The 15,322-nt window shown below is 45.0% G+C and overlaps 1 protein-coding gene across 2 annotated transcripts in view; it reads left to right on the top strand.

Annotated features, from left to right (window-relative positions):
• Positions 1-15,322, top strand: part of USP13 (ubiquitin specific peptidase 13) — an 84,226-nt gene that overhangs the window by 44,284 nt on the left and 24,620 nt on the right. For both annotated transcript variants that reach the window (XM_030575720.1, XM_030575719.1), the window contains exons 7-10: positions 1,630-1,724; positions 4,565-4,752; positions 7,402-7,473; positions 7,720-7,813. In XM_030575720.1, the coding sequence (XP_030431580.1) occupies positions 1,630-1,724; positions 4,565-4,752; positions 7,402-7,473; positions 7,720-7,813 (449 nt within the window). The remainder of the gene's footprint in view (positions 1-1,629; positions 1,725-4,564; positions 4,753-7,401; positions 7,474-7,719; positions 7,814-15,322) is intronic.

Genomic DNA, 15,322 nt, shown 5'->3' with positions numbered 1-15,322 from the left:
CCACCTCCCAAGTTTTGTCTGATCAAGGAATATTGGTCCAATGTTCTTACTAGTTTTTTAGTAGTTATCCTATTCAGTCTAGCTTTAGTCATTGCTGAGCAGTTCTTTAGAGGGTTTGATTGGAGCTTTATACATTAAAACTAATATTTTTACTACGGGTATTCTCTAAGTAAAATTAAGATTGCTTGCCATGTGTGTGAAAAGCACATTTCGGCATTTTAAGTGTAAATTCTCTCTGTCACACATTCTCACACTAGTATCCTGCAATCAATTACTTTGAGAACTAATGCAACTTTTACCAGTATGATGTATGGGTTTATATAAATCTGGCATTCCATAGTAGCGTAGCATACCTTAGGCGTGTCATATCAGTCCCAAGGCTGATATCCAGCAGTCCTCATCCACCAGGAAACTAAAATAACAACCCTGAAATGCAGGTTGGAAGGTTTTATTCCTATTATGGGAGATATTTTATAGATCTATTTATAAGAAGTTCTATGAACCAGATATGATTTATGCAGTTAAGGATAGGAATTTTGTTGGCAGACATTCAAGTAACGTAGGTCTCACTAAACCTGGAAGTATCTAAGATATTTCTATGGCCCCCCATTATTTCACAGTCTTACAGATTTATAGATTCAAAGCCAAAAGGGGACCGCTATGATCATCTAGTGTCTGACCTCCTGTAGAAAACATCCAGTCTTGAGTTAAAAATTGTCAGTGATGGAGCCACCATGACCCATAGTAAGTTGTTCTTATATGTATCCTCATTGACACTCATGTGAGGTAGGGCACTGCTATTATCCACATTTTACACACAGAGAATGGAGTGATTAAGTGACTTGCACAAGTCCGCACAGGGAGTCTGTAGCGGAGCTGGGACTTGAACCTGGGTTTTCTGTATGCTAGGCTAGTGCCCTAACCCCTGGACAGTCATTCTTTTCTTAAATATAATGCTGATTTTCTGAGGCCCTCCTGGGTTATTATTACTAAAACGTTTACCTTTGTTTGTCATTGGATGGATTTCTCTGTTCTCCTCGATCATTCCTGCACCACAACAGGAGTAAGGGCAAAGATGTTCTCCTTGTGCCTTTAACAGCAATTGATGACCAATGTAATATCATTAGTAGTCAATCAACTGTTGATGTCCATAGTTCTAGTGCCTCTGTCTGTATCTAATGTCTGCACATGCATATATACAGTTTCACAAAGTTTCAAATGATCACATAATTTGAAAAGAATCTCTATGCTGAAAATGTAGATTTGCTGCATAACTGATGTTTGTGTGTGGTTTTGCTTCTTGCATTTAGTACACCTCACATGTTTGTGTTGCTTTTCTTTGGAAATGACAGTAAACTTTTTTATTTTTTTAGGAAACTTTAAATTCGGTGAAAATATAAACTTTGTTTTAAGAGCATTTAATAATGCGATTGTATTGTGGAGGGTAAGATACCTTCTAACCTGTATAACTCTGTATATACTTTTGCAGGTAATACATAAATGTTGGTACTATCAATAGCCCAGTCTGTAAAGGTAGTACCGCTCTCAGAATGTTTTGTTGCCATTCCTAAATAAAGCCATTAGTTAATATTCTTTGCATCATCACCTTTGCTTCTCTCTGTTTTGTAGATGTCTATTCTTTTGATGAAGAGGAGGCAGTTTTAGATCCACATATAGCAAAACACTTGGCACACTTTGGGATTGATATGCTCCAGATGCATGTGGTAGGAAACTCATCTTTTATTTAGAGTCTCTCACATTCTTCTAAATAGAAAAAAATAAATTATCAGTGGAAAATAAAATATGATTCCTAAAGCTAACTGCCTGAGATTGTAATGATTGTATTTCGCTTGGTGAAGAATACTGTCAGTTACTGCATGTTGATTCTCTAGGCTCTAAACCAGTATGGGTATGTCAACACTGCATGGTTAACTCAGATCTTTGGGATCCCGGTTTGTGGACTCAGTGTTCCCAAGTCTGCACTTGAACACTCACACTGCATTTTAAACCTCGGTTTACAATTAGTGGGCCTGGGTCTCTCAGCTATAGAATCATAGGACCAGAGAGCACCTCAGGCGGTCATCTAGTCCAATCTCCTGCACTCACAGCAGGACTAAGTATTATCTAGACCATCCCTGACAAGTGTTTGTCTAACCTTTTCTTAAAAATCTCCAATGATGAAGATTCCACAACTTCCCTAGGCAATTTGTTCCAGTGCTTAACTACCCTGACAGGAAGTTTTTCCTAATGTCCAACCTAAACCACCCTTGCTGCAATTTAAGCCCATTGCTTCTCGTCCTTTCCTCAGAGGTTAGGAACATTTTTTCCCCTCCGCGTTGTAACAACCTTTTGTATACTTAAAAACTTTATCATGTCCCCTCTGTTTTCCCTTCTACAGACTAAACAATCACAATTTTTTCAGTCTTCCCTCATTGGTCATGTTTTTGAGACTTTTAATCATTTTTTTGCTCTTCTCTGGACTTCCTCCAATTTGTCCACATCTTTCCTTGAAATGTGGCTCCCAGAACTGGACACAGTACTCCAGTTAGGGTGTAATCAGCATGGAGTACAGTGGAAGAATTGCTTCTTGTGTCTTGGTTACAACATTCCTGCTAATACATCCCAGAATGATGTTTGCTTTTTTTGCAACAAAGATCGACTCTGACCCCCAGATCCCATTCTGCATCACTCCTTCCTAGGCACTCTTTTCCCATTACGTATGTGTTTACAGTTGCTGGAACTGGGTCTGTCAGACATGCTAATGTGTTCATGATGCATTTAAACAGACCTGACTTGGATCTGCAGCTTGAGCTGTGTCCGCACTGCAAAATTACAGGGCTTGGACCCAAATCACAGCAGGACTCAGTCTTGGAACCAATCCCGTAGCAGGGTTTTAGGACTCTAGTCGGATTGATTTGTGTGTGGACAGAAATGGGGGGTTGAATTCAAACCTGGGTCACAGCCGAGGCTTAGTGTGCTGTGTAGACATATCCCCTATGGTTTCAGGAGCTGAAAATTGCCTTCCAATAGAATTCCTTCCTTATCTGGAGTTTATATGCTTAACTTTCAGAGGTTAGTGTGTCACTACCCACAAAGATAAGAAAATCCTCTAAATAAAAGAGAGAAGAATATTGAGTTTTTAATTATGATGAGTAATGTTTTTAATTTCACAAATAATAAAACCTGTTGCACATTTAAAAAAGTTGCACAAGATAAAAAGTCAAAATCCGCCAAAGATAAGTGGAGCAAGTAGCTAAGGCTCAAATCAAAAAATAATTAAAGGGACAGTTTGGTCAAATTTGGCCCCAAATTTAGGTTTTTTGTGTGTGTATGTACAAATATATATTTACCTTCAGCCTTGGAGGCAGTACTGTATAGCCTAAAGGATAGAGCACTAGATTGGGACTTGGGAGAATTACATTCTATTCTTGGCTTTCTACTGACCTGCTGGGTGACTTGGGCAAGTCACTTCCCATCTCTGTGCCTCACTTTCCCCATATGTAAAATGGGGATAATGATACCTACCTCTTTGTAAAGCATTTAGAGCTCCATGAATGAAAAGTGCTATATAAGAGATAGGTGGTATTATTATTATTATTATTATTATTATTTATTTATTACTTATTATTTATTTGCAACCTGAGCATTGCAGTCTTGTGTCAGTGAATGAGAACCTGAAAATTAAATGGGTCTGAAGCTGACTAGTCAGTTTCACTTTTGTTCATAGTCTGTTTTATTGTCTGAGCTGACAGAAAGCAAACAATAAACTGCAAAAATAACAGTAAAAAGTTAAATTTCACTTTTGAAAAATTCTCTCAGTTCTAATTATCAAAATATGCTGTTAATATTGATGTGGAAACTAGTTTATTTTAATAATCACTTTTAGTAATGGAAAATGCCTATTTTACTGAAGAAGCATGAAAATTTTGATTTCAGTGAGACCTGGATTTCACCCAGTGACAAAACTCCCATTGACTTTAGTGGGTCCAGAATTTTACCCCTTGCCTTCAGACCTGCCAGTAGAATGCCTAACACACTGGTGATCTACTGCTATTAATATATTATGGTGTTGTGAATGGTGGCTGCAAATGTAGAGACACCATAGCTGTGAGCAGGAGAACCTTCACCACCACCAACCGAGATCTCTCTCATTTGAGCTAAAGGCAGAAGTGAAAGTGAGCCGGTACGGTACGGCCTACTGGACCGGCTTTCCCAGGCCAGCGATTTAAAGGGCAACCTGAGCATTGCAGTCTTGTGTCAGATAAGTTACTTTCACCCCTGGCTAAAGGAGCACTCTTTTAGCTGTGACCAAGGAGCAGGCAGTTGTATTCACTGGGACCAGCCTCTAGAGGAAGAGATGATAACACATACTTAGCCAGTTGATTGCAATAGCAAGAAGCTGTTGATGTTTGATTTTGAACTTTCTTCCCTTGGGTTGGAACTTTTTTACTTTCATTTTGAGTTGGGTTCTTCCATTTTATAACATGGTCAGCTATATTGGTTTATAATTAATGCATCATAATTGCAGACATATTTAAAAAAAATCAAACCCATTTGCATTCAGACAGAGAACGGCCTAAGAGATAACAACATAAAGCCAAGAGTCTCTGAGTGGGAAGTGATTCAAGAATCTGGTGTGAAGCTAAAGCCCATGTATGGCCCAGGATACACTGGCATGAAGAACCTGGGAAATAGCTGCTACCTCAGTGCTGTCGTGCAGACCATTTTCAGCATCCCAGAGTTTCAGCGAGCGTAAGTAATTCTCAGCAGTGCTTTGCGCAGGCTCTGATGTCACAAATCTATCATTTATGTAATCCATATAGTATTTCAGGGTGTAACTCTTATTGTAAATGGCTGTCTTCCAGCCAATTCAATGGCTTGACAGAGAGTGTTTACAGACTAGGGAGGAGGAGGTCCAGAACTCCTACAGCTTTTGAAATCAAAATCCCTTTTGACTTCATTGATGTAGGATTGATTCCAGGCTCATAAACTTCAGCCTGGTCTGCACATAGTTTCTGTACTGGCATCTATTTATCTGTGGTACTTGAATGGCTCCCATCCTCCTAGTATCAAAGTGCTTTACCATCTTTAATTTATTCATTCTCTCAACACCCTTCGCTCACAAAGAAGCGCTGTTCTCCCCATTTTGCAGCTAGGGAACTTAGGCACAGGGGCTTCCTGAGGCTAAGTGACTTGCTCAGGATCACAGAGGAAGCCTGTGGCAAAACAGGGAATTGAACATAGGTTTCCCAAGTCCTATGCTAGTGCCTTAACCACTGGACCATCTTCCTTTTAGAGGTACAGTGGTATAACTGTCAGGCATGTGTTTTTGTCCCCCAATATAATTAGATCAATACAACCCCTAGTGTGGAAGCAGTTAAGCCAGTATAAAAGTGCATTATACGGATATAACTTATTTCCTTTCCTGCACGAGAGTAAGGCTATGTCTACACTTCACTTTTGTCAGTAAAATTTTTGTTGCTCAGGGGTGTGAAAAATACACACCCCTGACCAACAAAAGTTTTACCAACGAAAAGTGCCCGTGTGGACAGCGCTTTGACAGTGAGAGATGCTCACCCGCCGACAAAGCTAATGCCCCTCATTGGAGGCGGTTTTATTTTGTCGCTGGGAGAGCTTTCTCCTGAAGACACAGAGCGGCTACACTATGTACCTTACAGTGGTACTGCTGTAGTGGCACACCTGTGCCGCTGTATGGTGCTCAGTGTAGACATAGCCTAAGCTATACTAGTGTAAGCACATTTATACCGGTATAACTGTGTCCACACTAGGAACATTATACCAGTATAACTACATCAATATTTAAACCTGTACAAATTTTGTGTGTAGACAAGGCTTAAAAGAGAGATGCATATTGCCAGCCAAAGCTTGCTCTTGATAAAAATCTCAGCTTTGCAAGTGAGTTGTTTGTTTAGTTACTTTCCTCTGCTGAGTGAGAAACAAATGTTGTTGTTTTCAGTTCATTTAGGATATTTCTCTTCCTTATTTTATATCTCAGAATTTTTCTTGACAGTCAAAGTTGAACACTCAGCACTCCCAGGTGAACAGCTGTTTATAGTTGTTTTTGGAGAATTGCACATAGCTGAAAATAAAACTCAGCATGTTCCTTTATATCCCAACAGAAGTAGTGTATGTCTTGAAAATGACACTCTCAGATCTTGGACATCTTCCTAGATTTTCATGTAGCACTTGCCTTCTGGAAAAGAAGGCGGGAGGAGTGTGGAATTTGTTTTTGTTTATTTACTTATCCGTATGGAGTGGTGTCTGCAGATTCATTAACTCCTTCACTGCAGCACCCTTGTGCCAACTTCCCTGACTCAGTTTTCAATGTAATATCCGGACTGACTTTGCCAAGTGCAGCTACTTTCAGCAGCATGATTGTTGGACCTGTCTAGAGTGTTTGGCATCACTGATATAGTGAAGATTTTTAATGACGGAAGATGTACCAGGCTTAACTTGGACATACTCTTTCAATGTAACCCTACCTCCCTGGAAGATCTTTGTTGTGTTCTGATAAAAACTGCTTGCCAAGCACTGCACACTGGGGCAGCACTGAATGGACTAACATACTCTTCAATGCCTGTTGAAAAGGCACAAATTAGTCTGTCTCTCTCTTTGAAACTGGGCATCAGAAACTTGTTTTCAGACTGCAGACCTTACCATTTGTATGACGTATATCCAGAATTCACTTAAAGAGCCATTGATTAGGAGCCAGGAACTCATTAGTTCTAATCCTGACTGTGCACATGGGCAAATCACTTACTGTCTCATAGGGGTTACTTATTTCATAGAGATGTTGTGAGACTTAAGTTGTGAACGTCCATGCAGTACGGTACTCTGATGAGAGCAAGTGCTACTGTTTGTAAGTTTTCTGTCTACCTGTCCATGGTGTTTATATAACTCCCATCTCTGTATTTGAGTGCCTCACAATCTTTAATGTATTCATCCTCACAACATCTTGTGATGTTGTACAATGCTACCATTTTACAGATGGAGACCTGAGATACAGAGAGACTAAGTGACTCTCTCAAAGTCACACAGGAGGTCTGTGGCAGAGAAGGAAATAGAATCCCAAGTCCCAGTCTAACACTCTAACCATTGATCTATCTTTTCCCTCCAGTTAGGAGCTTCTAGAGCAGTGGGAGATTGTTTGTTTGTTTGTTTGTTTGTTTGTTTGTTTGTTTGTTTGTTTGTTTGTTTGTTTGTTTGTTTGCATCGTGGTAGTGGCTTAAGCTTGTCACTACAGAACTCTCCCAGGACATGAAGCTTACTTAAGTATCACTGCAGAACAACCTGCTCTAGGGTATCTAGGCGTCTTAGCAAAGGATCCAGATAAACTCACCTATAATTTTTGACCATTTCTCTTTTATTCTCACTGCCTAGGTATGTGGGAAACCTTCCGAGAATATTCGACTACTCGCCTCTAGATCCAACACAAGATTTCAACACGCAGATGTAAGTGCCAGGTTCCTATTATTAAGCATATTGAGCCAAGGATGCTACGGCAAACTAGCTGTAAATAGTAGGAGAGCATCTTGACATGGGTTGGGGAGAAGGACAGGGGAGGAAGAATTGTAGGTATATGTTCCAGCCTAGCTAATTGTAGACCATAAAGAGATTTCAAGGAGTTAAAGTTACTGTCAGTTTCTTTGTTCCAAACCTTTGTCTTTCTGTTTCTTTTTCTTCCCCTTCTCCCTACAGGGCTAAATTAGGACACGGGCTCCTTTCGGGCCAGTACTCTAAACCACCAATGAAATCTGAGCTTATTGAACAAGTGATGAAGGAAGAACACAAGGTATTTGCCTGAGCGTTCGCAGCCTGATAACTAGGTAAAAGTGACACCCTGAGAAAAGGGAACAGGTGCTGGCTACTGGAGAGCGTGGTGGTGCAGTTGATCCCATGCAGCATATTTAGCAAGGTGTAATGTGCAAGATTCCCCTTAGGAATCTATTAGTCAGGAGCTATTTGGGCAAAGTTTTTTAAAGGGACCAGTTTTTTTGCGAATAGGGAATTCTGCTGCTCCAGCTGTGCCATGAACTCTTATGCACATATGTAAAGAGACAACAGAAGGCTATTTTAGAGAGCCCTAAATATTTGGGATTGAACTCCTCAACCTGGCTAAAGCTCAAAATGAAGGATAATGACCCAAAGGGCCTGATCCTGTCACCGGTGAAATCCAGGGCAAAACTCCTGTTGATGTCAGAGGCATCGGGATAGGTTCCAGTATGGAGAACAGAAGACTATTTAATGGTGCAGGAGACTTTTATCTCTGTAGGACTGACTTCTTTATTGTAAATAATACAATTTTATGGTTTCTGTTTCATAATTCACCACTTCTGATTAGCGATGGGCCAGCCTAGAAGGTGGCGTTGAGATCCCTGTCTAATGTGGAGTTAAGGGTGTAATTCATATCTGATGGTGTGGAAAACTTGTCAGATCACAAAATGTCAGCTGTCTTTACCCTGGAAACACAAGAGTAAAAGGGGGTTTTGATACCCTCCATCCTGCTGCCACTGTAGTTTCAAGGAGGTACAATTGTGGCCCATGTCTATTTTATGACATAACTCATTTACGGTAAGAAGCGCTGACAGCTGCTTTGTGTGGAGTAGAGATCAGTTTGGGTCTAAAATAAAGGCAGTCATAGAGAGGCACAGTGTATTACAGTCAAACATCTGTAATATATACATAAGGAAAGGGGAGAGAGAGATTTTTTTCCCTAGCCTGTCTCATATAGGATCTCATCCATCCATAATAATGAGCACTCGTAGTGTGGAACTGACCTTTTATTGCAAACAGTAGAGCCATATATGGGCAGTAATTTTTGCAGTAGCAGAGACATTTTGTAGTTCCTGAAAGTCTAATATTGTCCTTGTCTCTAATCTCTGGTTTGCTGTTGCATCTTTCCTTTGTGGCATGAACGTTAGATCTTTTTCTAATGCTGCATAAACCATTGCTCCTTTTTCAGTTTGTTTATCAGAGCCAGCTAAGGCTGGTATTGCTGCATCCACCTACTTCCATATTAACTTATCTACACACTCTTCTCTTTAAACAGTGAGTGCCTTATGCTTTTATTCACACAACAGTCAAGCAGCCTATCAAGCTTCCTGTATATCCTACTATCCCTTGATCCTTATCACATCAGTCATTTTTGAACAAGACTTACTAGACTCAATTCGTGTGTGAGCAAGGGTCATGGATGCTGTCTGGTCCCTAGTAAATAAGGGGTGCCAGCTAATCTCCTACCTCCTCTTGCACAGGTGCTCAAGGGAAGGTTTACGGGAGCTGGTGAGGCAGCTGGTGAGGTGGAGGAGGGAGAATGACTTTGGGGACATCATTTGCTATAGGACAAGGAGTGCAGTTGCCACCTTCCACTCCCCCAGATCTTGTTACAACCCCTCCCCCCTCGACTTTGGACAGGGTCTTTATGAAAGCAAATCTCCCCCTCCTTTGAATTTTTCTGAAATGATACCCATGTTTGGGAAAATCAGGTTCCTTGGCCCAAGCTGTGAGGGGGTAGGTTGAACCCCCAAACTGTGGGAATTGCGTTTACTTTCTGATGGTTACATTATTTTACTTTCTTGTTACAAACACTAACCCACAGGGATTCATAGAATCATGGATTTTAAGACCAGAAGCCGACCTCCTGCATAACACAGGCCATAGATTTTTATCCAGGGTAGGCTCTGGCTGGCTGTCGTGGTTATTTTCTCCTGAATCATTCCACCAGTTTACACTTTATTAGCAGCCAAGGAGGAATCCAGGATGGGGTTCCATCAGCAGTTATTCCCAGGGCAGCCTCTGGTAGCTTGCCACCCTTCTCCCCTTTTCCCCCCAAGGGTAGTGCTCTCAGCAGGAGTGAGGAAGCCCTTTGTGAGTGGTGTGGACTTGCAAAATGCGGCATTGCATGCTGTGTTCTAAGGAGGGAGCCCAAGAGGGGACGTTTGGATTTAAATCTCAGCTTTCCCAGGGCTCAGTTTGGGCGTGAAGTTGTGAGGCTCTTGGTTGGACCCATTACAACGTACGGTGTGAGCTCTGAAACGTGGATCCAAGTCTGGGGAAGGAGGGTGCTAGGCACGTTTGGGGCTCCAGCTCCATCCCATGTTAAGCGCCATGTTCTCTTGCATTATGCGGCAGCGTTGTTTTTGCGGCCCCTCATTGGCCACTGGGCAGAGATGTTCCTCTCCTCTCTAGGAGCTTCTCCACAATAAATTGGGGCTAGGACCATCGGGGCATATCTCACCTAGTCTGTTCCTTGCCACTGCAGGGGCTTCAGGCATTGGTGGCACCTTGGTCTCTCCTGTACTCAGCCTGCGGCTCACAGCAGTTTAATCTAACTAGTCCAGGGGTCGGCAACCTATGACATGCGTGCCAAAAATGGCACACTAGCCAATTTTTAATGGCACACGGCTGCCTGCTAGGACTCCACGTGCCATTCAAAATCCTGCCAGCGTGACAAGCTGTGGAGTCCGTGGTCCCAGGCCGGAGTGCCGGCCTGAGCACAGCAAGCAGCTGCCCCCTCCCCCGTCTTCCCCTAGAGCTCTGCTGCCGCGTACGCAGCGATCTGGGGACTGGGGCTAGGCGCTCCCGCGGGGCAGCGTTTGGCTCCATGAGGAGGGAAAGACGCTCCCCGCTCATCCAGAGCCCTGCAGCCACGCGCACAGCGCTCTGAGGGGCGGGGCGGAGCAGGGCAGGTGGTGGCGGCAGGGCACTGGATAAGCGAGGAGCGTCATGGTAAGGGGGCCGGCGGGGGGGGGTTGGGTAAGGGGTGGGGGCAGTCAGGGGACAGGGAGCAGGGTGGGTTGGATTGGGGGAGTGGTATACTGGGGGGTGGTTAGGGACGGGGGTCTCTGGAGGGGGCAGTCAGGGAGCAGGGGGGGTTGAATGGGGCATGGGAGTCCCGGGGTCTGTTTGGAGCGTGGCTAGGGGTCAGGGCAGTGAGGGGACAGGGAGCAAAGAGGGTCCTGGGGGGCAGTTAGGGTGTGGGTGGGTCTCTGGAGGGGGTGTTCAGAAGACAAGGAGCTGGGGGGGGTTGGATGAGTCGGGGGTTCTGGGGGGACTGTCAGGAGGTAGGGGTGTGGAGAGGGATTGGGGCAGGCAGGGAGCAGGGGCGGGGGGTTGTATGGGTCCTGTCAGGGGGTGGGGAGCGGTTATATAGGCATGGGAGTCCAGGGGATCTGTCTGGGTGTGGATAAGGGTTGGGGCGGTCAGGGGACAGGTGGGGATAGGGTCCTAGGGGGGCAGTCAGGGGATAAGGGGCAGGGAGGCTTAGATAGGGGGTGGGGTCCCAGGAGAGGGTAGTCGGGATAAGGAGCGGGCCCCTGCCCTGAGCCCTGTACCACCCAGCCCTCTGTTGACTCCTTCACCCCCCCATGACCCCAGCCCTGACTGGCACCCCCACATATACCCAGCCTCCCTACCCTGACACCTGCACCCCCCTCACATGCCCCCAGCCCTCTGCCCTGACTCTTGCTCCCCCCACATCCCATGCACCCCCCACATTCCCACTCCCACCCTGAGCACCAAACGGGAGCCCCTGCACCCTCACTCACATTCCTACCTGCACCCCTGACACCACATGGGAGCTGCCCAGGTAAGTGCCCCCACACCCAAACCTCCTGCCCCAACCCTGAGCCCCCTCCTTCATTCTAGCTCCTGGCCAGACCCTTCACCCCCAGCCCTGTGCTCGGTCCACTCCAACTCTCAGCTCAGTGCAGACAGAGGAAGAGAATGGGCCAGAACCAGGGAGAAGGTAGGTACCCACTGTATGTGGGCAGGGCCGGGACCCCAGACCGGCACTGGGCTGAGCGGGTCCGGCAGCCGGGATCCCGGCTCGTAGGAGCCGGAGGATGGAACCCCTGAGCGGCAGTGGGCTGAGGGTCCCGGCTACCAGCCACACAGGGCTGCCAGACCCTTCCCAGGTGGGGTCCCGGCCGCAGACCCACTCAGCCCACTGCCGGCCTAGGTGAACAGAACCCCAGACCAGCAGCGGGCTGAGTGGGTCGGTGGCGTAAGATCAACATTTTAATTTAATTTTAAATGAAGCTTCTTAAACATTTTGAAAATCTTGTTTATTTTACAATACAACACTAGTTTAGTTATATAATATATAGACTTGTAGAGAGAGACCTTCTGAAAAACATTAAAATGTATGACCGGCACGCGAAACCTTAAATTAGAGTGAATAAATGAAGACTTGGCACACCACTTCTGAAAGGTAGCCGACCCCTGAACTAGTCATTGGGCCATAGATGCTGACTCTGTGGGTGCTCCAGGGCTGGAGAACTCATGGGGAAAAATTAGTGGGTGCTCTGTACCCACCGGCAGCCAAGCTACCCTCCCCCTGCCCCACCTCCTCCCCCCCGAGCACACCACATCCCTGCCTACCTCTCAGCACTTTCTGCCCGGCTGCTGCCAAACAGCTGTTTGGCAGAATCAGCATGGTCCGGGAGGGACGAGGAGGAGCAGGAACATGGTGTGCTCAGGAGGAGGCAGAGAAGAGGTGGGGCCAAGGTGGGGATTTGGGGAAGGGGTTGGACTAGGGACAGAGAGGGGGTGGAGTTGGGGTGGGGACTTTGGGGAAGGGGTTGAAATGGGGGCGGGGCAGGGTTGGGAAGAGGCAGGGCAGGACGGGGCCTCATGGAAGAGGGGCTGAGGGTGGGCCCGGGGGCAGAGGTGGTTGAACACCCACGGAAAAGAAGGGAAGTTGGTGCTTATGCATTGGGCTCAATATTGGGGGACCTGGTGAACTTTAATGGCCTGTGTTATACAGCAGGTCAGGCTTAGAAGATCTAGTGCAGAGATTCTCAAACTTCATTGCACTGTGATCCCCTTCTGACAACAAAAATTATTACATAACCCCAAGAGGTGGAGCCCAAGCCCAAGCCCAAGCCCCACCACCCTGGGTGGGGAGGCCCCAAGGGCTTCATCCCCGGGGGATGGGGAGGCTGTAACTTGAACCCCGCTGCCCAGGGCTGAAGCCAAAACCAAAGCCTGAGCCCTGGGTGGTGGGGCTTGGGCTTAGACTGGCTAAATCCTGGGGCCAAACACCAGCCCTGGCGACCCCGCTAAAACTTTGTGGTCCCGACCCGCTTGAGAGCCACTGATCTAGTGGTTTCTTCTGGCCTTAAACTTTATGAAACCATGGACCACAGTTCATCTTTCCTCATCTGCAGGGGGTTTTATTAACTCATGTTTCTCTCGCTCTCCCCACCCCCCCCTTCAGTTCAAATGCTAGTGCTTCTAGGCTTCCCTTATTTTCATCCGGCAGTCCCTGTTGGTGGTGGGGTGACTTTGTAGTATCCTGGAAGCAAGCCCTTAGTTACCATGAAAATAAAGTGCTGTCTTGCCAGGTGCATGCCATAGAGGTTTATATCTGTGCAACTGTATAACCTCAATTTATCTTGATGCTGTTTTGGCAGTCAAATTTTGGATCTAGTTTGTATTCGTGTCCCTGCCAACCTTTGTTACCCTGAGCCCAATACAGAACATGAAATTTAAGCAGAGACCAACCCTCCCTCCCACCAAGGTGGGATGTTTGGAAACAAAAGGTCAACTTGTAATAGATACTGAAGATACTGTGTCTGGAGGGGAACTTTCTTTCTTGGAAGAAGCATCCATGATAAAATCCAAGATGTATTTTTAGATATAACAGAAGCTGGACATACTTTTGTCACAGAAACAGTGTGACGGTTGCCGTAGTTACCTGTATTATATCCCTCACCACCCCTACTTACAGAAGCTTTGGTGAATCTGCTTGCGTTTCATTTATTAAAAGTTAAGAACTAACATTAATGCATCGTTAACACTGAGAAATGGAGGATACAGTTTTCAAGACGTTCAACACCTCGGTGTTAAAGTGTCTACAGCAACTAACTTGTTGAATATCCTACCGATGTTTAACAAAACAAAGGGCAGTGTTTTAACTTTCACATTTAATGGGCCAACGGGGATTAGAATGAAAACTGCATCTCCACCCTAGCTACAGCATTTGCTACTGTGAATGTTGTAATAAACTATCCAGAGCTTTTGGCAGAGTAACATTTGGGGCTAATCTCTGCCATTTAATTCAACAGAGAGAGCGCCATCCACGGGCACAAAAGAATATGCATTGTTCATAATTTAGTAAATTCAAATGTCTTCCTGTTTAAGCAGTTTTTAACATGGTGTCAGGAGTGAAACAGGTTTTACTGTTTTAATTCTTTGTTGTACTAGGGCCTTGTTTAGAAAGTTGCTGGCGTCGACATTTCCTACTCTCGCTCCCTCTGGTGGAGCTGCACTGGTGGCCTTGCAATGGTGGGAATTTTGCAGATAAATGCAACTGTAGACCTAGTGCACATTTTGCCCTCCAAGATGTTTGCTCTGGCATTTTCAATGAATGAGTATAATTGTGTAGGGATTTTTGGCCAAACCTGTAAGACTGTTTCCTTGACTCCTGTTTTTGTGTGTGTGTAACATGAATTTCACATCTTACTCATTAGCATTTTTCACCGAGTGCAAACAGGGCTTTAACATCCTGGGTCTTTGGAATCCAGCCATAAACTGTCAGTGGGTGCCACTTGTCAAAGCATTTGTGTGAGTTTTTGAGCGGTTCAGTCCGCTCTATATATAGCTAAACTGTTTTGCAGCTGTTGATGAGGAAAGTATGCCCGGTGGTCTATAAATATTCCTGGTTCTGTGGCGGTAGAACCTTCTTTCCGCTTCTGTAAAGCAGTTTAGGAAGAGCAGTGGGCGACTTGGAGACATTTCAACATAAAAAAGAGGCCCAAAGTCTATAGAGTCACCAGGAACTGATTTTTCATTCAGGACTTTGCCACGGATTTTATTTTTTGGCTTAAATTGATCAGGTTTTCCTCTGGTGGAAAGGGCTTGCTGTGTGTGTGAGATCCTAGTCTCGAGAATATGGCACATTTGCACATTTTTCTTCTCGCTACTCAGATGGTCGAATAAAAGTTGCATTTAAATAGCAATGGGGCTTAATTCAAAATTCAGTGCATCAGAAATCTGGGAAAGCCTCGCTGAGGCCAGGCAATTTGCTTGCTTCTAAGTCTTAGAAGGAAGCAGGATATATAGTTTCTCCTTTGATGCAGGGCAGTTGAGGACACCAGTACGATACACAGCCCAGTACTCAGAAATTCCCAGCGCTACTGTCTCTCGATGTTTGCAGAAGCCCTTAAAGTGCATCTTAGTGTAATGATATTACTGATGTACTGCCAGCAGCTGAGCAAGCATTGTAAACTAAGGGCCTGGCTCTGATCTCCATTGATCTAAAAGGAGTTAGTCCTTGTTTATACTGGTGACACTGAGA

The sequence above is a fragment of the Gopherus evgoodei genome, chromosome 9, assembly GCF_007399415.2.
Source record: "Gopherus evgoodei ecotype Sinaloan lineage chromosome 9, rGopEvg1_v1.p, whole genome shotgun sequence".
NCBI lineage: Eukaryota > Metazoa > Chordata > Testudines > Testudinidae > Gopherus > Gopherus evgoodei.
Note: the sequence above shows the minus strand (reverse complement) of the source record. Positions and strands in the feature narration are given on the sequence as shown.